This window comes from Ochotona princeps, chromosome 26, assembly GCF_030435755.1.
Source record: "Ochotona princeps isolate mOchPri1 chromosome 26, mOchPri1.hap1, whole genome shotgun sequence".
Taxonomy (NCBI): Eukaryota; Metazoa; Chordata; class Mammalia; order Lagomorpha; family Ochotonidae; genus Ochotona; species Ochotona princeps.
Genome location: NC_080857.1, coordinates 8,172,798 through 8,197,715, shown reverse-complemented (window position 1 = coordinate 8,197,715; position 24,918 = coordinate 8,172,798). Strand labels below are relative to the sequence as shown.

The 24,918-nt window shown below is 47.6% G+C and overlaps 1 protein-coding gene across 7 annotated transcripts in view; it reads right to left on the bottom strand.

The window, feature by feature from the left end:
• Positions 1-24,918, bottom strand: part of TTC7B (tetratricopeptide repeat domain 7B) — a 173,631-nt gene that overhangs the window by 65,506 nt on the left and 83,207 nt on the right. For all 7 annotated transcript variants that reach the window (XM_058655184.1, XM_036496314.2, XM_004584341.3 and 4 more), the window contains 6 exons: positions 17,635-17,718; positions 16,854-16,958; positions 16,101-16,218; positions 14,225-14,282; positions 8,066-8,138; positions 5,385-5,545 (listed from right to left, as the gene is read on the bottom strand). In XM_058655184.1, coding sequence (XP_058511167.1) covers positions 5,385-5,545; positions 8,066-8,138; positions 14,225-14,282; positions 16,101-16,218; positions 16,854-16,958; positions 17,635-17,718 — 599 coding nt within the window. The remainder of the gene's footprint in view (positions 1-5,384; positions 5,546-8,065; positions 8,139-14,224; positions 14,283-16,100; positions 16,219-16,853; positions 16,959-17,634; positions 17,719-24,918) is intronic.

The following is a 24,918-nucleotide window of genomic DNA, read 5'->3' as shown; positions in this document are numbered from 1 at the left end:
ATCTGGGTTCGATACTGGCCTCTGCTTCCTGACTCCAGCTCTGTGCTAATGCAGACCCCGGGAGGCAGTGGTGATGGTGCCTGTCATTTGTTTCCTGACACTGGTGGAGGAGACCTGGACTGATACTGTGGCTTCAGCTCTGGTCATTGTAGGCATCTCTGGGGGGTGAATCAGCAACGAGAGTTCTTTCTCTCTTTCAAATAGATGAATAAATAAAATGCTTAAAAAATATAACAAATAATAAAACATTCACGGACTAGAGGAATAAAATCATATAATCATCTTGTCAGATACAGAAAAAGCATCAAGTGGATTCATGGTTGATTAAAAACAACCCTTAGCTAACTAGGAGGAAGGAAGGCCCCTTAGCGTCTCAAACAGCATCTACAAACAAGTCTGTAACAGATACAATTCTTAATGGTGAAACACTAGAACGATCTTACTCAACTGGACTTCAGGTCAAAAAAAATGTGTATCAGGAAGAAATTATGCACAAATTTGAAAAAAATGTATGCATCAAAGTAAACCAATCTTTTAATTTCATTTCCCAAGCACTTTTCTTATAGTACAATTAGGCAAGTTCTAAAAAGTTGGAGGAATAATTTTTAAATAGTCTTCACTTTAGTTACTCCAGAAAACTGTCATTGTTGGCATAAAAATTCTACTAATTGATGCATAAGTTATCAGACTTAGTAGGAATTTGGCTGAGTCAAGGAGAATGTACAAAATGTCAGTGCCTTTCTATAGACTAACGAACAGTAAGCAGGTAGTACAACACTGTTCAAAATTCTTCAATGTATTGCATGCACATACATTTAATAAATATACTTTTGATATATAAAAATTAATAAAATTAAATACTTAACAAAACATTTCTAAAGAATATAAACACATAAATAAATGCAGAAAAAAACCAAAAGTCTTTATGACAGAAATTGTAAAATTTCATAAAAATATTTTTAAAGCCCTAATCCTTGCAGTCAGGGATATAAGCAGCCACACATTAGAAAATCCAGTCATAAATATACAATGCTCTTATTCTTCCCAATTAAGGCATTACATTAAACATAATTCCAGTCAAAATCTTACAAGATTTTTATGTTTTGATGGAGTTTGACGAACTGACTTGAAAATTTATGTGAGTGGCCGGAGACTGGCCAGGACTGTTGAAGAATCACGTTCAGGGAAGGATGACCAGAAGCGCAGCAGTCACACAGAATGGGCACCTGGACCCGAGAAGCCAAGCAGAAAGCTTCCCAACAGCTTCACAGCACACAGAGACATGCTGGACAGCTGGACAGCCACACAAGAGCTGGGGTGGGGGGCAGCAGTTACACCAGATCCCTTCCACCACACACACATGGGTTCAGGGGTACCCCTGGATTCAGCATCTAGAAGGTCACTTGAGAGTCAATTTTCACAATTTTATAGAAGGAAAAGGTTTCCCAAATTGCACACAGAAAGTATAATCCATATAGGAGATGAGTGATAAATCCAACTACTTTAAAATGACCAATTTTTATTCATCAGAAGACCGTGTTGGAAGAAAGCAAAGACAGACAACAACTTGTGAGAAGCTTCACAACACAAAGGACCTGTAACCACAGCACACAGCGCAATCCTAGAAAGTAGTAAGGAAAGATGACTCAATGGAAAGGGAGGAAAGACGTGTGCACACACTAACATGAGAGGAAAGCCACATCCCCGAGAAACAGACCCCTCTTAATAATGATGGACGCGCCATTCAAACTCACAAGGTGGTAAATCATCAACCTGGAACCAACTGCATGTGATGCTCACACAAGAAGTCTGGCAACCCTAAGATTGTTCCCTGGGACCCCGGGGGGCTCTTGGGTACTTCCAGAAGGTCGGTAAACTGTCCTGACTGTTCTGGGACACGATCGGGAGTGCATATCCTATGACCCAACGTCTTCACTCCTGGACACTCCTCACGCATGTCCAGAAGAGCTTGACAAGAACATCCATAGTCGTTTTGTTCGTAACACCCCACACCTGACACCAGCCCACACACCCCACACCTGACACCAGCCCACACACCCATGCCCAATAGCCTGGGTAGCTGATCTCGGCATGTTTATATCACTAGATATTATTCATTAGTGTAAATGAATTAATAAATCCTTGTATGCAACAAGGATGAACCTCAGGAACATAATGTTGAGCAATGAAAGCAAGTCATCAAACCAGACATTTCATATGATCCCATTACACACTTTTCTAAATATTCAAAATTAATTGTTTTAGGAATACAAGCATATATGCTACAGACATATGAGAATGATATATACCAAATTTAGAATGGTGATTTACCTGTCGGGTGAGAGACAAAGAACAGGACAGGGAAGAAATTCATAGAATTATACAGGAAACATACATATATATACACACAAACACAAGAAATAAGCATACATATGAAAACACACATGGGAAATATATATGCAATTATGAATTATATACATGTAAATCAATATACACAAAAGGTTTACAGGCAATGTTATTTTTTTTCTTAAGCCAAGAATCAAGTATGCCCTTGTCACATTATTATTGAATTTTTAGAAATTTCTGAGGCAGAGACAGAAAGAGAGAGAGGGAGGGAATCTGAGTGTGCTACCATCCACTGGTTCACTCTCCAAACTCCCACTATGGCTGGGGCTGGGACAGGAGCCAATGCTGGGCACCAGGAAGGCATCCAGGTTTCCCTTGTGGCCGCCACTTCTGCCTCCAGAAGGTCTGCATTAACCAGACAGAGGGCGGCGCTGGAGCTCGAAATCGAACCCACGTTCTCTAATGTGAGAAGTGGGTGTGTTAGCTGCTAGTGTGAAGGCCAACTCCCTGTTTTAAATGTACCTAATAAATATTCTCTTGCTTGTAGTCAGTATTTAAAAACAATGATTTTAATGCATGGTAGAATATCATGTATTTGTTGTAGCACTATGAATTCCCACAATTATGGAGTGATGACTGTGAATAAATGTCTTAGAGTGCGTGAGCTGAATCAGTTCTTACAACCACCCTCTGAGACAGGTATTTTATAATTCATAGTTTGCAAATGAGCAAAGGAAATTCAGAGGTTAGCTGGTAGCTTCCTCAAGGTCACAGAGACTGATACCAGCTCTGAGTCCATGGCCATGCTCTTCAGTGCTGTGAAAGCCCCCTCCCTCCCCCTCCCCTTCCAGGCAGAACTACCTCTGGGTCACCCCAGGAAAACGGCTGTCTCTCCAGAGTAGTGAGTTTAATTTTGGAGCTCCCTGAAGACAGGATCTGGATCCACGTAGTCAGGAAGTGCTCCCCACAGACAGGACCTATCACTGTCTCACTTTTGTTCAGAGTGTCAAGCTCGCTGAGAAGCGACTTTCCGCTCCCTGGCAGGCTATGTGAGAGCACCTGCAGGCCAGCACCCATGGTGCCAGCAGGACAAGAAACGCTGGCGAGACAGCCACTTCGGGAGAACTGCCAGCGGTCTGTCTGGTAACTGCTCAACGGGACGGACAGGGTGGCCCCCACTGGAGAAGGGCTTTTGCGTCTTGTTAATGAGTCCTGATGCAACGTCCATACGGATTCATGCATGGTAGGTGTGGCTGGGGGAGGGGAAAACACCAAACTAGAGGCTTGTTAGGGTCTTAGGGGGCATGTGGGAGACAAGCTTGTCACAGATGACACAACACCAAAGTTCCTTACAGATGCCCACTTCCTCTTGTTTGGGCTCAGGTAGAGAGGTAAGAAAATATGGGGCTAGGGGAACCATATGTTGGCCCTATTTTTAATAAAGAATCCTTTGGAAGGAGTTTCTCACCAAAAAGGAAGAAATACAAATATTTGAAAAGCAAGTAAGTCCCAGGACAGCTCTCAGATCTGTCACTTGGCTGCTTAGAGCTTATGCCTTGACATGAAATAAGCGGCTCCAAGGTCCTCCAATCTCCCTGCAGCCAGTCCTCACTTCTGCATGGCTGTTCCTTCAGTGAGCCTGTGTGTAGTGGTGGGAAGCAGGGAAGAACACTTTATAAATATTGACGAGAGGAACTGGATTCAACTGCATCAGGCTGTGTATTGAGAGGTTAAAACCAAGGCAACCCCAAATCTTTACCAGAGCGTTTTAAGCACTCTGAGGTCCCAAGAGCTGAGGAGGTTGGGATGAAATCCAAAAGTACAGTCAGTGTGCCAATGAACAGGTTGGAGATCCGCGAGGAGGAAAGCACTGCGGCAAAGCTCTTTAATTCACTCCATGTAAACCGCTAAAGCCAAGGCTAGGGATTCCTGGGTCCCCAGAAGCACCCTGACCTTCTTCCTTGAAGACAAAGTGTCTGTCATGAGAACGTGTGAACCAACATCCCAAGGAGAGCTGATGAAAAGTGCTGACCACAAACACAGTGAGACGACAAGGCAGAGAAAGAGGGCCATTGCTGATGCCCTGGGAGGCTGCCACAAGCCACCTGCTGCGTCCCTTCTCCCGTCCCCTGCTCCACTACTGACCCTGCAACGATGCAGACAACTTGAACCTTCCAAACTGCAGGAGCGCTTACTATTCCTGGCCATTCTGTCCTGGTTCCTATGCTGTTACCGCCAAAGACTCAATGGTAGCCCAGTAGCCCTCAAGACAACATCCTTCTCAAACAAGCCTCCCAGCAGAGCTGGGCCCCCTGGATTCCAGATGAATGCATTTGACCAAAATGTGACTCAGAGGAAAATACGATAAAGAGTAGATATATCAAGCATATGACAATTAATAAAGATAATAGCAATGCTAGGTGCAAATATTGATTAGTTTAAGGAACTGCATTTCCTGGAGAATTAAACTAAGGCACCAAGCAGTCCAGTGTCTTGATGAAAGTTGCCTAAAACAGAACAATCAGCCAGAGCCCGTGGAAGCCTTGGCAACACTGACCACAAGCTACAGTACAATGTTCTCTGGCTTCCCGTCACTGGCTTTATTTTACCGAACTTTTGTCATCTACAACTACAGGGGATTTGAATTTGTGTTTTTCTTTAAATTGACTTGCAACTCATTTAAAAAATTTTAAGTCTCTTCTGAGAAATACCTCATTATATGCATGGTTGATTTGCACTGCTCTTTACATGACTAAAATAAAAACATTCATCTACAATTCATCTAGAATCATCTTGTGCGCTCCATGGGCTCCCACTGGTAAAGAATGGAGGAGTATTTTAATTCAGTAAAGATGTCCCAACAGAGTATGTCTGTTTGTAAATATCAGGAAAAAAAAAACAAAAAGAAAGAGGATTTTCTGTTATTTACTTCCACGGTTTTCATGAAGGATTTAAATGAGATTGGTGAGGAGAGAGGGTGGGAGAAGTAAATTCACTGACTCCTGAATTATGGACAACAAAAGCCCAGGGACACTCACATAAAATTTTCTGGATACTCGCTCAAGGCCATGTCGATGATGTTCAGGGCATCGTGGTAGTGCTTCTGTGCGGATAGCAGGAGGGCGAGCAGGTGCAGTGAGTTAGCGTCATCACCTTGAAGTTGAAGAGCTTGGCGCACGTACCCCAAGGCCTCTGGGATCTGGGTTAGGAAAAAAACAAAAGAGAATTTTAAAACACAACGCAACACACAGACACGCACGCACACAGACAACACCAGCACAACAGAGAAGTCATCATTTTGACATCAGACTCTAAACACCAAGAGCTGCTTCACATCGTGCCACATTCGCATTTCAAGCCAAGTTGTTAGTGCAGTCCTGGGATGGTAACCACCAACACAGAGGCCAACACCCTGATCTGGCGAGCCTCTGCAGGATGAGGTCACAGGAGAAACCCCCTTTCTCTATAGAACTGCCAATAGCAAACCTTTGATTTCTCCCCTAAATAAACATTTTCTCATCTTTTCCAGAACCAGATCTACTTTTTATTATGCCCGGAATGATCTCACTGTGCATGGAGACACACAGAACCTGTCAGGGGCTTTTGGGAGGAAGGAAGTTGCCTTAGTTAAACTTATCTTCCTTTTTGAAAGCATTACTGAAATGAAAGTGCTTCCTAAGTCATAAGGCCTTCCAAAGGGCTCTCCAAACCTTCAGAACCCTGGGACTCTTTTCTGGCTCCTTTTCCCTGGGTCTGTTACTAGACATCCAAAAAATAAACAAGTAAAATGACAAACAAACCCACATGTCTAAATTATGACCCCCCCCCAAAAAAACAGTTTAATTCACAAGACAAATTGCAAAGTCACATTCAAAACAGATGTCTCCAAGTTCAGGTAGGACCCTTAAAGGCAAGACTATACAAAATCACCCGTGCAGAGGGGTTGATAATAGGAGGGTACGTGAATGCCCCAGGGGCTGTGCAGGGTTGCCAGTGATCAGGGAGAGAGAACCTCAAGCCGGAGTTTCAAACAGGGCTGGTGATGAGAAATTTCACCCTATCCTGTCTCACCTCCACCTGCAGCCCTGGACAAGGGACTGCTGGGGAAGTCTCAGGCTTCTCTGCTAAGCCTCAGCAACCTTAGTAGAAAGCGAGTGCTTCTCTGTCCCTTTCCTGTTAGTTTTCTTCCCAGTGTGTCACTACTTGATGGAGGTAGGTTATAAATGCTGCCTATGGGTGGGCCCAGCAGGGAGGGCTCTGCTTTTGAACTGCAGGATCCTGATGTGGACCCACTCTTCGTTTACACAGAGGAAGCTTAAGTGCATGGGGGGAGGATGACTGGAGTCAGGTCACAGGCTGCTGAATGTGACTCCCTGTGTCTCCAGGTGTCAGCCTCTGTCCCAGTCAGCCTGGAGGTCCTGCTCAGAGCTCTGTTGTTCCCTGGGGCAGAGGTCATGGTCACCCCCACCAGGCTCCACCTGCCTCTCCCCTCCTCAGGGAGACAAACTGCCTGGTGTTAGAGATGGTCTGAAGACAGGCTACAGCCATGGAGTTGACTGATAAGGGATGCCACAGCAATCAGGGGCACTAATATAAGGCTCAGAACACCATCTTAAGGGACAGCTGGCTTGAAGGCCTGTAAAGCTGATCCCCTCATTCAGTGCACGTCACCTAGGGCTGAGTACAGGTCAGGCAGCATTCCAAGCATCAGGGCAAAGTGATGATGAGGGAAAAGATGGTTTCCTCCCTGTGTGGAACCCTGTGAACAGGGCAGGGTCTGCGTGAGAGCTGGGGAAGACAAGGGGGATGTCAGGCTGCCCCCAGAGGGGGGCTTCCGGGAGGAGTTTGAGCAAAGCTCCAGCGATGGGGGCCCAGATGCCCTGAGCAGCCCAGCTGTGGGCCATGCCATGCAGCTGAAAGCTGTTTGATGTGGGAGGACTTGGCTACTTCAGTGCCCAGGCTGCCAACAGGAGCCACTTTCCCCCACCACTCCTAGCACCTGGGAAGCCCAGTGCTAGCAGCTGCGGTCCAGTGCTGCCAGGGGAATGGCATGTCTGGGAAGCTGGCCTTTGAGTCACCCTCTAGGTCAGCATTCAGGATTGTGCTGGGGTTCCCACCAGTGTCCTGCACCTGGTAGGCAGGCAAGTGGCCAGAGTTTCCAAAACAGCTGGGAGGGGACAACAGTGGTTGAGAATGGTCAAGGCGACTTCCTTCAATCTCTACTTCCCATGGCTATAGCTGGTAGTTTTGTTCCTATGCTCTGTTGACTTTAAAGTACCTCATTTCTTCTACCTGTACCTTCTGGCACCTTCCTGTTACTCACTGATACCCCAACCAGTGGCTACATGCCCACCATGCAGCTCAGCAACGTGTCCCCACTCCTGTTGGCAAAGGTCAAAGATTGGAGGATAACTCTTGGGCTGAGGATCTGTGCCACACACTGCGCCCCGTGCTGCCAGCTGACCCCAGGTTGGGGACACCAGAGTCATGGAATGCAGCTCGAAGGGCAGAGGCTGGAACCAGTGTGTCTTGGCACATGTGTGTCAGGCGCATGCTCAGCCTGCCTGAGATGCTAGCTAAGAAGGGTCAGCATCCTCTGAGGATGCTCACAGGCTCTGAGCAAGCCTTGGGCGAGGGTTCCTCCATCGTGCGGAGCAGGAGCAGGTGTGGGGAGATGGTGCATGGGCCATGTTTAGCCGACGCTGGAGGAGGAACTGACCTGCCGGGAGATGGCGAGTTGCAGAGCCAGATAGAAGGCGGCTTGGTGATCTGTCGGTGACAGGCTGTGGGCCCTGAAAATGCACGGTTGGGTGTTAGTACAGGAGACAGGCCCCTTGGACTTCCCCTAGCTTCACCTTCATATACTGCCCATGCATGCTTCATTTCTCCTCTCTCCCCATTCGCTAATGGAGACTGTGCTCCTCTTACCACAGCAGGCATGTGGTTCTGAGTCCTGTCTAGCACCCAGAATGACAGCTCTGCAGCCTGTAGACTCTGGGGGTGGGGTTGTAGGGGAAGAAGTCCCAGGCCCTGAGGTCTGACTTTGCCAGGAGTCACTGTGCTAGGGCTCAGCAGGGAGGGCTCAGGTGCCACAGCAGGAGCCCGTGCAGCCGTTTGTGCTGCTTTGGTTGAGTCACTTTGGCCTTCATGCTGCTTCATCCAAATGTCTGGATTTCAGAGATCCCATGGGAAAATGAAAGCTCTAGCTTTGCCTGTAAATTGAGGTCTCAGTTTTGACTGACTATTGGGAGTGGGGAGTGGGGGTGGAGACAGACAGCTGTTTGGTTTTGTGAAGTTGTTAAATTCCATGCAGCTGGCTCATCTGACCACATAATTGTGCTGTGCGACACTTTGTGGTCAGACGACAGGCTGGGTTTTATGAACTGACCACTGAAGTTGGGTGGGATGAGACTGTCGCGCCTCCCGGTGGCAAACACCATCTCGTGCATTGTTAGGTGCACGTCAGTTGAATTTCAGCCGGAGCCATTCAAAACATGCATATGTACAAGATAGAATTCTGAGTTTAGTAGTCCGGCGGGAAAAGAACAACAGGGTTTTGCTTTCTTTGAAAGGCACTATGGAGCAGACTATAGACACTGAGGCCCAGGTAGCATACACAGCATCATGGTCACTGGTCACCGTTCTGGGAAGGCAGGAGCATCTTTCACAAGCAGAACACAAACCCAAGACACAGCAGGACACTGAATCACTGCAGATTCAACTGCGGCACACATGCCAAGCAAGGCTTCCAGCAGTAGTAAGGCCTTGCGGTTAAACTGCCTCTGTGCTGTGGGGAAGGGAGAGAAATGGTCTTCTAGGGTTTGTCATTCAGAAAACACGCCAAGCCCACCATGCTGCGACATGGCCTGAGCGAGCTTGGTGGCTCCTGGGCAGGACAGTGAGGCAGTGGAGGCCACCCTTGACCCTCCCCACTAGCAGGTGGGAACTGGGATGGTGGGGCCTGCAGGCATATGTGTGTGACTTTGTCCCCTCCAGCCTAAGATCAGTGGCTGTCCTCCTAAGGGTACTTCATATCCATGGGTTCCACATCCACGGATTCAACCAACTATAGATGGAAAATGTTTTTTTTTTTTTTTTTCAAAAAAATTATGTCTGGAAGATGGCGCTGTGGTACGGTGCATTAAACTACCACCTGCAAAGATGATGTCTGATCCAGGTGCCAGTCTGAGTCCTAGCTGCTTTACTTCCAGGCCAACTACCTGCAAATGTGCATGGGAGAGTAGTGAAAGATGGCCCATGTAATTAGGTCCCTGTACCTACACAGGAGCCTGGATGGAGTACCTGCTCCTGGTTTCTGCTTGGCCCAGCCTGGGCCATTGAGACCATCTGCGGAAGTGAACTAGTGTATGGAAGACCTCTTCCTCCCCCGTCTGTGTAAATTCAAGTAATGGACACTTTTTATAAAAAACTATGCCTATACTGAACTCATGGAAACTTTTTCCTTAACATTTTTATTTAACAAAATCAAACATGGCATTTACATGGTGTTACATGTTGTAAGTCACCTAGAGATGCTATAAAGCTGATGGGAGGATGTGCTTAAGTGACATGCAAACATCACAGCATCTTGTGGGAGGGCCCTGGGCACTTGAGGATTTTGGTGCCCTGCGGCAAGAGGGTGGTCTTGGCATCAATGCCCCTGCAGATCCACAGGGATGACTATATTTGTCTGTGTGACCCTTTAGGCATCTTATTTCTTTAGAAGCCCTACTCAGTATGTTCCAGCTTTCATTATTTTACAAATATTGGTTTTCCACGAATTTGTACATCAAAGAAATTTTCTCTTTGGTGTTTGTAAAGAGATTGGAATGTCATGGTTTCTGTCTCTTCCCATTACTCAGGGGACATGCATATAAAATCCAACAGGAAGAGATTTTGAATTACTTGGAATTGTTTATTTTAGCTCATCTTTTTAAATCAAATAATGGAGCCAGATTTCCAGAATCCTCAACAATTCTTCAAGCTCTGCTTGGCTCAGCCCCATTAGTATCGTCCACAAATGAAGCTAAATCAAATCATGGTCGCCACCACACAAGGCCAACCAAGCAAAATGCTGGTAATGACCATGCTGTCTGAAGGCCTTGCCCTGACCTCAGCAAAGACAAACTATCAACCACTATACTCAGAGAAACATCCAGAAATGGTGGGATATTTCTGGGATGCATTAGGGCAAGATCTGAAGGGCTTCCTAATAATTATAGCCAAATTCCTAATGAATCCCAACTTCAACATTTTAAAAACCATACTTTGCTAATTTGGTTAATGAATGCAACTGACCACTTTAGTCTATGTAGGACAAAACAAAACAAGGAACACATCAAGCAAAACAGGACAAGAGCTCGGAGCCCATCTTATGAAAGCTCTAGAAGATGTGCCTAAGTCACATGGGGCTGCTTCTGCAGCTAAACTTCCTGTGGTAAAGGTCCTCTGGTATGGCCACAGGCAGGAGTCATCAAGCAGTGTGGGGTGAGACTGCCAAACTCTGCACATGGATCTAAACAAGCGTGTACATCACATTCCAACACAGTGGGCACCCAGCCAGTCTGCTGTGAGAAACCCAGAGATTTGAGAATGTACAGAAATGCTCACAAAATGCTTCCCTTGTCAAAGCACTTTCACATCCATTAAGTCAAGCTCTCTTCAATGAAGAGGAGCCCACCCATCCATCCAACACCCCACATGTCCCCCATCCATCTACTATCTCTCTCTATCCATTCATCTACTCACCTATCCATCAACCCATATATTTTTTAAGGATTTATTTTATTTTTATTGGAAAGTCAGATATCCAGAGAGGAGGAGAAACAGAGAGAAAGATCTTCCGCCCGATGATTCACTCCCCAAGTGAGCGCAACAGCTGGTGCTACGCTGATCCGAAGCCAGGATCCAGGAACTTCTTCCAGGTCTCCCACATGGGTGCAGGGTCCCAAGGCTTTGGGCCGTCCTTGACTGCTTTCCCAGGCCACAAGCAGGGTGCTGGATGGGAAGTGGAGCTGCTGGGATTAGAACCGGTGCCCATATAGGATCCCGGTGCGTTTAAGGTGAGGACTTTAGCCACCGCTAGGCCACTGTGCCAGGCCCATCCACCCAAATTATTTAGTACCTACTACAACAGCAGGTTCCATTCCAGCCTCCAGGGGGCCTGGAGATGATTATACACTTCCCTGTCCTTGAGGAATTGAAGGGAGACCCACAGTGCAGGGGCAGCAGTGCCCAGAGACAGGCATGCTGGGCTGCTGGTGGAGGGCATCGGATGAGGCTGTGAGAACACCTGGATAGGGCCCAGCATGCTCAAGGTCCATCCCAAGGCTCTCCTGGACTCAAGCTCCACTTGCCTGTAGAATTGATCCAAGGGAAGGCTGGTCTGTTTTGGTTCACTAGGCATTTTGTAACAGATATTACAATTCATTCTTATCTCCTATTTGGTGTTTTGTCTAAGACCAAATAGCAAAAGAAGGAGAGACAGAAGTAGAATGGAGCATGTGTCATTCCAAGGCCCGGTTTTGTACAACATAACCCTGCTTCCTTGGTTCTTCAAGTCTCCATGTGGTGTTCCTTAGTTCTGATTAGGGTGGACATGGTGTCAGTGAATGAGCTCAGAAAAGTGTGCACCTCTGGTTAGATCTAGTCCCCTAGAGCCTCCCACAAGCTGCACCCAGAGGGTCACTAACTTGCTCTTGTTTTCCCAGGACTTTCCTGGCTGCAGCACTGAATAGCCCACTTTCTGGGAAGCTGCTGCATCTGCAACAATTGGAATGGCTTGTCACCCCGCCACACACACACAAAGCAGACCCCACAACCGGAGCAAACTCAAGCAAGGAGGGATAGGATGGCAGAAATTATGTACTGCATCCACAGAGTGACAAACATGACTGTTACATGGCATTGTTCTCCATTACTATTCTTTCATACGGTGCAAAGGGATTGGATCAGCTGCTTAGGATAAGCTGCCGCCTGTAAGAGCAGCCAGCACTTTCATAATAAGATGCAGCCACATAACTCGGATGGCTTTTAAAACCACCTCTTCGAGTTCACTAGAGAGAAAAGAGTGCTGAATCTTGCCACCAGTCATAATGAGGGAGTTAATTTTCACTTTTTGCATTTGTAATTGCATCTCTTTTTGAGTTACATTATTCTCTTTTCAAATTAAAAAACAAGATGCAAAACTATAGTGTAAGCAGGATTGTTGGGAGAATACGCAAAATGCATAGTAGAAAAAAAATTTCTCACTCAAGTAGTTTTCAGTTATAGCCATTTACATTTAAGAAGCAATTGAAATCATTCTTATTTACCTAAAATTCTTTTCTTTAAAGGTTTCTGTTAAGACTACAATTCATTAGGACAATTCTAGTTAATACACGCTTAAACCAAAGTTGTTTTATTCCTTGGAAAACATTCTTTTTTTCACACAAATAGTCTAGGTGAGTCTTGCACAATATAATCAGGTTAGTGGGATTTTATTGCTCCTTATTCCCATGCAGGCTAATATTTGAAAAATCCCTTTGAATTGAGACCTAGGCAAAAATTAAAAAAAAAAAAAAGGCTGATACATAACGCAACTGGCAGCTCAGGCCAATCGCCATCGGACTGTTTTAAGAGAGCCAGTAGGCTGTGCTGATCAGAGAAAAGCAAGGCAGACGCAATGCCTGCTTTCTTCAGCATCCTTGTGTGAGTTTTATAAACTGGGACTGGAGAATTCAAAATCCGAGATCATTTGAAATGGATATGCTTTCTGCGCTCCTGGCTGAGGACTGTCCACAAGGGCCCGGCACACAGACAGGTCTGTGGGCAGGTATCGTCTGGTACTTTGTGTCATCCACCAGACCCAGACTGACAGAGATGAAAGAGCTGTGGGCAAGGCTGCTGGAAGACACAAGGAAAGGAGAGAAAAGTGTAGACCAGCTGGGGCCAGGGCACAAGGAGGGTTTCACGACAAAAGGCACAGGGCCAGCATGGTGAGTGTGATGGGCAACCCCAGTGCTGAGGAAGGAATTTAACAACAAGCATCAGGCACCCAGGGGACCTCATGAGATTCTTGAATAACTAAGTTTCCAACAGGATTCCAAGAAATCAATGAAATTCAGATATATGGAAGGTGACAGGATCAATACCAAGTCTAGATTTCACGTCCCAGAGTTGTCCTTTCGGGCACCGATTTCATTTCAATGATTTATTGTACCCATAATAGGAATGTAATTAGGGCAGTGCAGCATGGTGGGTTAGAGTCAGGAGATGCTGGTCACACCCTGACTGTACCATCTACATGACCGGTAGCTTCTCTGGCTCCTGTGTCTGTCACCACCTGTCCTGTCTCTCGCTCTGGTATAGGGTGAGGTGCGAATGAACAAGGAGGTGACAGCACTGTTTGTAAAGGCTCTCCAACAGAGAAGCAGATGGTGTGATGGTGCAAAGCAGAGGGGTTCTATGGGTTACCCTAACTTCTGACTCTAAAATCTGGCTTTTCCATTCCTTAATATAAAAACTTACAGCTTGGTATTAAAAGAAAAAAGAAAGAGAAAGAGCTAGAAAAGAAGAATCCCTTTGCTCAATGATGACGAATGTCTTCACTCAAGGAGTCACCTCTCAGACATGCAAAATATCTATCTTTTTCAAGCTGGAATCACTTTATCAGGGGTGAGTAAAACAGGCCCCAGTGAGAAGCAGATTAACAGCACAGATTTACCCGGCAACAGGTGACGCAGCAAGTTCTGATACTGCATGCTCAGTGCTCAAGACAAAAGATTCCCAGGGGGTAACACACTGTTTACATAATCTTTATAAATATCTCTTCTTTTTATACTTATCATACTTTGGTGTCATGATGTGCAGCCGAGTGAAAAGACAAACTCCCACTCACCTTTGAAATGCAAGCAGCGCCTTTCTCTGGAGGACCTCCTGCATCCCTCGCAGAGAAGCTAAGAAAAGGGTTCAATTAGTCAGTGGCATGGGAGACCAGGGAGTTTTTGACAAGTAACCGTCACAAAAATTATACATGCAACAAACTGGCTTAAAAACAATTTTTGAGCCACTTTGTTCCCAGTCCTGCCCCAGAGAGGCAGAGTCCTGCACTTGGTGGCCATAATAATGGAACCATGCCAAGGGGACAGTGAAAGCAGCCCTACGTGTATAGGGATCACTTTTCAAAGACCAGTTGGAAACCCTAGGAGGCATCCATTTGTCCTCCAATTGTAGGTGTGTCCCTCTAGGGTAAAGATGGGCTCTTCTAAGATGGTGTAGTTGAGACCCAAGCACCCGTCAGGCCGGGTCAGATCACCAACAAGTGATGACCCTGTGCCAATGGCACCTGCTGGATGTTAGGAAGCGCCAGTTCAATTCCCACTGGGCAATGGCCAACGCTACTAATCTTCTGGCAAGAACTTATGAACGAACAGGCAAACCCAACACTGGGACTGGGAAATCACCTCTAAACTGTGAGGCCCCTTGGCCATGAATTAACACTGCCCCTGTGTAGGGCACGTCAGCCTCCTAGGCAGGAAAAGGGCCCAGAAAAAAGATCCTGGAGCCACCTATTTAAAGCTGTTGCCACAGGAGGCCCCATCTGAGCCAGGATGGAGAGCCCCCCGAGGCTGCCTGGGTCTACCACAGGACAACGCAACTGCACAAGAGAACTGCAGGGTGGCCAACGTAGGCAACAAGATGTCTGACGGAGTCAACGGACGCTCCCAAAGGTACAGGGCATGTTGGGGTACACTCCGAGCTAAGAATTTGCAAGGACAGCTGGATGACATTAGAATCACTCCTCATGGGAACTATACTAAATCCAAAGCCAGGAGTATGGAAAATGAGTCAAAGATCTATTTCCTTAAAGTAATCGCTATGTGCAACTCCCCAGGGCTTTTGATATTTTAGGGTCCAGAAAAGAGGGACTGATGTAATTTATAAATAAATTATAAGACCATAAATAAAAGAAAAAGAAGGAAGCACCCTGAAAGCGTGCATTGAACTTTTCCCAACAAGGGGAGGAGCGATGGGGAGAGGCCCTTGGAGGGCTCCCGAGGTGGCCGGCGAGGGCCAGGCTCTTGTGAGGGTGTTCGGCTCTGTACTCAGTCATTCAGTTACACATGTGTCTTAGAAAGCTTTCTTGTTGGTATTTGTACTATATATCATTCATTACAACAATAATAGTAAGAGCTCAGAAAAACAATTTATCCATTTATATATTCTGTATACATATAACTGAAAACTTCATCAAGTAAACTATAAGATTTATTTGTGCAGCGCAAGCTCTCTCCTCTAAGCTCTAAGTACATGTAAAATGTCCCAATCATGCACCTGAGGTCCCAGACACTTGGGGAGCTGCTGCCCAGTTCATGTGAGTAGACGAAGATGTATGAATTGAGAAGGTGCTAATGGGAGCTTTCTGGTAGTGTCTGCCCTTGAACTCTGCTACAGGATTTGTCTATGATCTAATGTCCCTTCACATGGGACAGCCCAGTCCAAGAACCAGGCTGGGATGGGGGCAAGGCTGGGCTGAGAGAGCCATCTCTCACAGCTCTGCTCCTCTGGCACATCGAGCCAATGCCTACCCATGCCAGATTGCTGCCCAAAGCCCCAGCAGCGTGCCTCCTCCTAATGGTCTCAGCACAGGAGGTCATTACCAGGACTCTGAGGCCAGCAGGCCGGAATGCCACAGTGTTTGCACTGTCCAAAGACAGAAAGGGGATGGTGGAGCACAGCAGACTTGGGGCTCCCAGAGGCAGGGCTGCCCTCACCGTCAGTGGCCTGCAGGCTGTAAGTCAGGCCCAGCGCTAAGTAGCCTTTAGCTTTGAACTCGGACGTCTTCTCTCCCGCATCCACAACGGTTTTGGCAAAATTTTCAGCCTCTTCCAACTGAAAAATAAGACAAATTAAAAACAACAGCCCTCTCCGTCCCCAAGGAATTTCTAGCATCAATTCCTGGAACCTCTCCCTGCCAAAGCAGGAAGGATTTTTGAGGAGTGAACTTGAAAAGTACATCTGGGTCTCGAGGGCCACTCGTTAGGACCGAGCCTCTTAGCACTCCTTGGGACGCCCACCTTGGTCCTGGCTTTGGCTTGGCCCAAACCTGGGTATTGTGGACATTTGGAGATTGGAGTCATACATGGAAGAACTTTGTCTTTCTGTCTTTCAAATCAATAAATATTTTTTTCTGAGAAAATATGTTTGTTTTAGAAACATAGAGGTTAGACAGGCTAAGGTAATAAAGAAAAGTGACTGGATGGCAGAGACCTAAGTATTCGGGTTATCTTCTGCCATATTCCTAGGCATATTAGTAAGGAGCTGGATCAGAAGCAAAGCAGCCAAGGCTTAAGCTGGCAGTCCAGTAAGTGTGGGGTGGAAGAGCAAGACCGGAGGAGCCCAGGGGCAGATGGTCAGAGGCCCGAGCAGCCTGGTCTCAGTGGAGCTGATGGATCACCGTCACTATCTCCCCACACCTTGATGTTACAGAGGTGTGCATTTGCTCTGGAGGTCGCGGCCTGACTCACCCAGTGCAGGGAGCCCATGCACAGCTTGGCGGCGAGCAGCGGGATCGTGGCATCGTCCGGCTTTAGGCGGATGCACTCTTTCAGCACCTTCACAGCTCGGGCAGACTTGACAAGAACAGAAGACGTCTATGAAACTCAAAATTGCCCACAGAACCAAGTGCTAGTGCCTTCCCAGAAGTGTGAGTGGGCAGGTGCCTTTTGAGTAAGGCTTCCCAACTATGAGCCCAACCATGCAGGCGTCTAGGAAAAGAGCTGACCAGAGCGTGGGGCATCAAGCAAGTAGAGGTGCCCCCAGGCATTGCCCCAACATTGCCCCTTTCATGTGTAGCCATTGAAAAAAATGAGAAAAAATAGCGGTTGCTTCCATTGCCCTAAAAAATAAGACATCCATTTGGGCTCCCAGCCCACAATTCCAACCAACGTCATATATGACCCAATACATTTTATTGCCAACTATAATAAAAGTATTTTCTCTTCCAGGAACACACTGATATTTGCAAATGAGTAAATGGCCAGTGTGAAAACCAAGCTTAAGATTAGGCCGAGACAAATTATAGTGGCTAAAAAAACAGCAACTGTTTCAGAATTTTTCTTCTTAGTGACGTGTCTGTCTCAGCCCCTTAGATAATTAAACTGGATGACTTGTTAAGAAAGTTCTGCCAACGTGCCCTGGAAGAGTCACCAACAGGAGGTTAGATTGCCACATGGCATTGTACCATTTCATGAAATCCAATGACATAGCCACAGGCATAAGGGACCGTCCATCACCAAGGCCACTTACTTTTCCCGCAGCCATCAGTGAGAGGGCAAACTGGTACCAGAGGTGGAACTCCTCAAAGGCAAACTTCATGGCTCTTTCTAAGCACTGGTTGGGAAGGAAAAACAGACATCTGAGAACTGGCTCAAAGGGATGAGTATGCATTTGGGTCTATATACACAGAGAGAAATCTTACAAAACCTGCTGCCCTTGAATGATTACCCTGTAACCTTCCACCTAGTACCTCCCGAGGAATCCTCAACATGGACGACGCACCATGCCCAAGGCCAGACAACCCATGACCCACCAAACCCAGTCCCTGATCTCCCGTGGCTCTGGTCTAGCCCTGGGAGGGAGGGAGGCACAGAGCAACTCAACTACAGGCCAAAGGCGACAGGAGACTCAAGGGTGCAACAGGAAAAGTATTGTGGAAGTAATCATGGGAATTGGGAACGGCACCCAGGGAGAACAGAAACAGAGCTGGACCTGACCTGGTGAAAATGGCACTCGGGGCCGACAGGCGGCACAGACTTGGAGGCACAGGGGGAGCATGCCTTCACTTGGCTCTGACTTGGCCACGGCAAGTGATATGGTGTAAGACCCGCTGGGACATCCACAGGAGCTGGTATCAGGCTAGAGGGCATAGGTGGGGCCATGTTCCAGGGGTCACTGCCTTCACTCGTCCTCCCCACCCTCTGCCCTCACCTGTCCCATGGTGAGACACCACTTAGGGCAGAAACCATGTCCTCTCTGTCCCCCAGGGCTAGCACTGAGCCTGCTTGAGGCAGTTCAGCTGCAAAGGGACCACTTAGGCCTACAACAAAGAGTGTGTGGACCCTGCACAGAGGGTAACGCAGCCATGCCAGAGCTGTAGGAGGGTCACGGGGGCTGCCAGGAGGTTTCCGACCACAACAGAGGCAGGCCAGGGATTGAGAACCAAGATATGTGTCTGAGTTAGAATCAGCAATGACAGGCCATCTTGGAGGGTGGACTGGGCACTGGTGAGCCGAGGAGCCAGGGAGGTCCCCCGGTTTCTTGCCTGCACACATTCTGCCCCAGTCCTGCTTGATCGGAGCTTCAGGTTGAGGCTGCCAGGAGGGACAAGCATGTGCACAACCAAAGTGGGATCTAATTTTTTTTACTGCAGGTCCCTGCTTTCTACCTAGAGAAGCATTCTAAGTACAGGCACACACACACACACACACACACACAGATAACCGTGCACACAAGCGTGCATGCATTGCATGTGGGCACTGGTGAGAAATGAGAGTGGGCCAAGAGGAAAAAGTGGAGAGAAAGCACCTTTGGTACCTTCTCCTGTCCTGGTCTGCAGAGAGTGGGGAAAAAACAGGGGCCCCTGCCAACTGCTGGTCTCTTTCAGGAGGTTGGAAAGGAAACTGGCTATTTGGCATCCTCACCCCCAGGTTCCAGGTGAGAGAAGAACAATCCTGGGGCCAAGGGCAGCTTGATGGACAAGCAGACAGGTGGCATCACATGGGTCAGGGTTTGTGGCTGGTGATTTCCAGCTCTGTGGTTCTAGGCTAACTCTACCATACCACAGCCATCCAGAATGTTCTGGCAAAAGGGCTTTGCTCCTGATGCCAGAATGCTGCAGCTGCCACTCAGGCCTCACACTACCACCACCACTGCCACCTCCTGCCAGAATTTCCCTTAGTGGGCACAGAGTCAATCCATATTCAGCTAGGCTGTAATGTGCTGGCTATGTTCCCACCATCTGGATGCCCCCCCCCCCCAGGCTGTGACGCTGAGTGGTGGAGCTGGAATCTGACCCAGCGTCTGCTGCTATGGGGACAAGTGACCAGGGGACACACTGGAGGGGAGGCAGATGGCCAATAGTGGCCAGGGGAGAATGAGGCAAAATGGGTTGGGGTTACCTAGTCCAGGTGTGGCGTGGCTGGGATGAACAGGGAAAGGCAAATAATGAATGATAATGGAGGAGAGGAAGGCAGAACGATGTCACTGTGACCAAAATCAGGCCAAGGAGCCACAATAGGGTGAGTAGTGGGGAGATGACAGCTGAAGATGGGGGTGATTCTGACAGCCACTTTGAACTACCAGGTATCACCAGGTACATGGAAATGTTTGGCTGCTTTTTCCTCTTTCTTTAGCTGGGAGGAATGATAATTATCGACAGTTTGCCTGATATACAAGAGGCACTCAGCAGCTGAGGCCGGCTGTGCGGAATCGGATGCTATAAATAAGGGTCCATCCTAGTTCTTTGCATGCCAGAGGATCACGCTCATTATCCCACAGGGGAAAGCCACAGGAAGTGTCCCTGCTCTGCCACCCTGGCCTGCAGGAGAGTACCAGAGGATGGCCCCCGCCCTGGCCAACAGCGGGATCAGCCCGTGGCAGGGCAGGAGGGCATGCGGAAAGCACCCAGTTGGGCACCACAAGGGAAAGAACTCCGCCATTTTGGTTGCTATGAACCCTCATACTTCCTGTTTGAGAAATGATCCTTCCTTTTCCAGGTCGCTGTCTCACTTTAGTAAAGGATCCAGTCACACCAGAAGAGAGGGCACGATCCCACATAACTGGACTAGCATGCATGCTCCTTGCTTGTTTCTTCCACATGTTCTTGGGGACCACTGCCTCTGTAGCCATGATGCCAGTGCCCACTTTGGCAGCTTAACCTGCTGTGCCACAGAGCTGGCCCCAGGGGCCTGTACGCCTTCCTTTGTTCCTTCCTTAAAGATTTTCTTATTTTTATTGGAAAAGCAGATTTATGGAGAAGAGAGAGAGAGAGAGAGAGAGAGACAATCTTCCATCTGCTGGTTTGTTGGTTCACTCCTCAAATGGCTGCATTGGCAGGAACTGAGCCAATCCGAAGCCAGGAGCCAGGAGCTTCCTCTGGGTCTCCAACATGAGTACAGGATCCCAAGGCTTTGGGCTGTCCTCTGCTGCTTTCCCAGGCCACAAGCAGGGAGCTGGATGGGAAGTGGAGCAGCTGGGACATGAAATGGTGCCCATTCAGGGTCCTGGTGCATTCAAGGTGAGGATTTAGCCATTGAGCCATCACGTTGCCCCCACGTTTCCCCCACCTCCGAAGCCTTTCTTTGGGCTCCCAGAATATTGAGATGTACAGTGACACCAGCTGGCTTTGAACAAGTGCGCAGGTAGCTCCCCTCCCCCAGGTTTCCCAAAACATTAGGAGAATTTATGCCCGCAAATGACTCAAGCCAGCTATCCCTCATTCACAGGGAGATGTCTCCCCCACCTCCACGCCTAACGTTTTCACCAAAGATAAAGGGATCTCTGGCTTCTCACCAGGGCGCTGGCCACCCGGCTCACTGCCCCGACATGGGTTGCTTGCTCTCCACAATTCCTTTTAGCTGCCCTTCTTAAGAACACCAAGTCCGGACCTGGCACAGTGGCTCAGTGACTAGATCCCACCTTGCACACACTGGAATCCCATGTGGGTGCCAGTTGTGTCCTGGCAGCTCCACTTCCCTTCTAGCTCCCTGCTTGTGGCCTGGGAAAGCAGTTGAGGACGGCCTAAAGACTTGGAGCCATGCATTTACGTGGGAGACCTGGAAGAAGCTCCTGGTTTCAGATCAGCTCAGCTCTTGTCATTGTGGCCACTTGGGGAATGAACCAGTGGACTGAAGATCTTTCTATCTCCTTCTCTCTGTAAATCTGCCTTTCCAATAAAAATAAATGAATCTTAAAAAAAAAAAAGACCCCAAGTACTTTCTGTATGTGTCAGAGTCACAATGTCCAGTTTTAAGGTTGTGGGAAGGTTGGACAAAGAACATTAGCACACACAGTTAAGCAAAATGAGAGCATCCCCAGGAGGACAACAGTTCAAGTGAGGAAAAGGTACTTTGCTGAGATGGCTGTGTTGTGGGGCATGGGGGCGGGCGAGAGGCAGTTGGGTCACCAAGTCAGCACAGCGGAGCCCAGTCATGGGCATCCCAGGCTTAGCCCAGGCTCCTCACACCCCAGTTCCATGGGCAAGTATAGTAATGCCTGGAAACCACTTAGCAGCGTATCTGGCGCAGACTGAATGAACAAACATATCTGGATGGTGACAATGCAGCTCTTGCAGAATCTGACTGAAAGGGGGTAGAGGTGCCAGCACATGGCAAAAGGGGAGGAGGGGATGAGGGTGAGGTTCTGATCCCTGTTCATTTCTGCTGCCTGAGGGCACTGCGGGCCCAAGAAGGGAGGAGGGATGATCCAAGCTTAGATCCCTGAGTCACCCACACTAAACAGCAAGTGACATCTCTGACTCATCTCCCTCACGAGACGAGGCGACAGATTTGGTAGCAGCATTATTTCTACCAGGAAGCTAGGTCCACTTGCTGTAACCACACTGCTGCATCCTCTAATCACCAGGCAGCACTCACGCGATACCATAGCTACTTGGTAGGACAATAATTGGACTCCAAATGGCATCCTCATCACTTGAGTGGCAGTCAAAATGCCCCCTGTGAAAACTTGCTTCCTTGTGAAGTGTTTCAGTCTCTTTTTCCAGCCCCCTCATAAGCAGCCATCACTTAGGGGCGCCAGGAACAAGAGCCTGTTCCAGCACAAGAAAGCAACTCTGAAATCACCTGCGTGGGCACTTGGAGCATAGCGCCCGGTGCGTGGCAGCGACACCTCTACAATACCTCAGGGGCTGAACTGTCTTTGGAACTTTGGAGTGAGACTTGGCCCTCAAGACCCATGGAGAAAGGGGTAGAAATAGCTAGAGCCTCTCCCACGCTGCCAGCTCAGGCCTCAAATCCCCCATGCCTAGAGGAGAGCAAGTGACACAGCGGACTGGCTCTGCTCTTCACCTGGGGGGACAGTGTCACCGCATCCTGGAAGGACTCCCAACCCTTCAGGAAAGTCTGTGCCCTGACATCACAGCACTTGGAGTTAGATGTGAATCCTGGTAGCTGTGGAACATTGGTTTTCTTTAAGTGCAACATGGTGTGTGGGTCGCAGCTCCCTGCTTAGCTTTTCAGCAATGGAAGCTGTCCATCTCAGACCGTCATCCCCAGCCTACACAAGGACCAGAACACAGTGAGCTGGCCCAGGCCCATCCTGACTTGATGGGTATGGAGCTGGAGACCCAGAGAGTGGAGATGTGTCCCCCAGAGCAGACCTAGGTCTGTGAAACTCTAAACTCTGATTTTTTAATCTGCTAAAAACGAAAGCACAAATCAAAGTGGAGCTGGAGAGATGCACTTTACAGGGTTGGAACACAGGCAAGGTTCCTCAGCCACCTCCCACCACCAAAGTGAGAGTAGACACACACCATGTCAAAGCCTGCTCAAATTTCCTCCCCTCGTATTAAAATTGAAACAGCAAACTCCACACCCTTGACCTCGACACCATGCCCCTTCCCTTTTCTCTTTCTTGCTTTAAAACAGCCAAGACTACTTCAAAAAGAAGAGTCACAGGGCTTCAAGGCTCCGGTAAATGCTTAAATTAAAGAATTGTATTGCCTCTGGTCATGGTAGAAGGAGCAGAGAGCGGGCTGTTCCTCAAAGATCACAGATTGTATTATAGAAACTGGCCGCCAGACGTCATCTGCCCACCCCATTTCTTCTCATACTATCTGTAGGAACCTGACTTTGTCTGCAGAGTGAGAAAAGGGTCTTCCGTGTCCTGCTCAAATAAAACTTCACCTGCTGCTTGGCTGAAGTGGCCATTCCTTGTTATTTCTGGAAAATATGCTAACTCCAAGATATGGGCATTCCATTCCCATCCCTCCCCTTCCTCAAGCACCTTCCACCTTCGGTCAGTGTCTTTCTACCCTCTCTCCTTCACCCGTTCTACAGCTTCCCAGAGCAAGGACTATGGGGAGAAGGAAGGAGCTGAGAGACACACCAGCAGTTTGTTATGCACAAAACATGCCAGCACATACTAAATGCCTGAAGGAGAAACAGTATGGATCGGGTGAGCCAGGAGGGCATAGGAGATGGTGGCCAACCAGAACAGACCACAGCTGGGGGCACTACACCATGGCCTGAGGGCCTCATCTAATCTGCTGCCTGCTTTCCTAGAGCCAACAAACTGTTAATCGTTCTTAGGGACATACAATGGCTATCAAGATGGTGGGAGATGTGCTGACTTAGAACCAAATGTCATCCCCTACACCCTGTAAACTCATTCTTTACACAACAACTGTGCTCCTATGTTGAATTTTATTAATAAGGCCTTTGTGAATATTTGTTATCTGTTTACCATGTCTTCGATCTTACTTCTGGGCCTTCCAAGCATTAAAATATTTATTAACTGGCCTTTTGTGGGAATGTTTTGCTGAGCTCTGGACCCAGTGAGGGGGGAAATTTATGCTGGAAAAAATTGATAACGTGACAGTTGTCTTCAGAAGTTTGAAGGCCGTTACTGAGGAGCCACTGGATTGTTCTTTTGCTCCAAAGAGACATTTTTCAGATTTAGCCTTTCCCGCAACCAAAGAGGGATGTGCTGCAAGTGAAGGGCTGTGGTGGCCACTTTATACCTGTGAGGATTGCTGGGCTTTGTACTGAGAGTGGTCAAGTATCTTTCCAAAGTCTCCTATCAAGGAAAGAGTAGAGCCAACACTGGAACCCGAATGTGTTCAACTCCAAAGTTGAGACTGTTCATTACGCAATGAATGCCTCCTTAAGGTCAGGGATCATCTACCAGGAACATACCAGAGAGACTATGGACACCTCTCCCAATAGTAACATGATCTTTTCCTAATGCTTACAGGAATCCCAATAGGTAGGTCCCAATAAGTCCAACGCTTTCTACATAAGGAGAATAAGTTTGGAGACTCAGTGAAGGAATCTGCTCAAGTCCACCACGCTTAACATGAAAAGCAGCAAAACTCAGAAGCAAACTCAGGTCAGATGTTAAAGCACAAGGCAACATTAATGTGATAATGCTATCCAACATAAGCTAGGAGATTCAGTGCAATCACCATGAAAATTCCAACAATCTATTCCACCCCCCGAAAGAAAAGCCAATCCTGAAATTCATAAAGAATTAAAAGAAGCCTCAAATGGCCACATAATCTTGAAAAAGGACAAAGAGGATTCATAGTACCCAGTTTTAAAGCACACCAGAAAGCTACAGAAGTAACAGTACAGTATTACATACGGATAAATATACAGGCAATGAAACAGAATTAACACTCCAAGAAAAAAATCCATGCAGGTATGGCCAATTTAGTTTACAAGGGTGTCAAGTCCATTCTATAGGGAAAAGAACAGCTTCTTCAACAAAAGGTGTTGGTACAATTCTACTTCCACATAGACAAGAGTAAAGATGGACCCATACTTCATATATGAAAATTAATTCAAATGGATC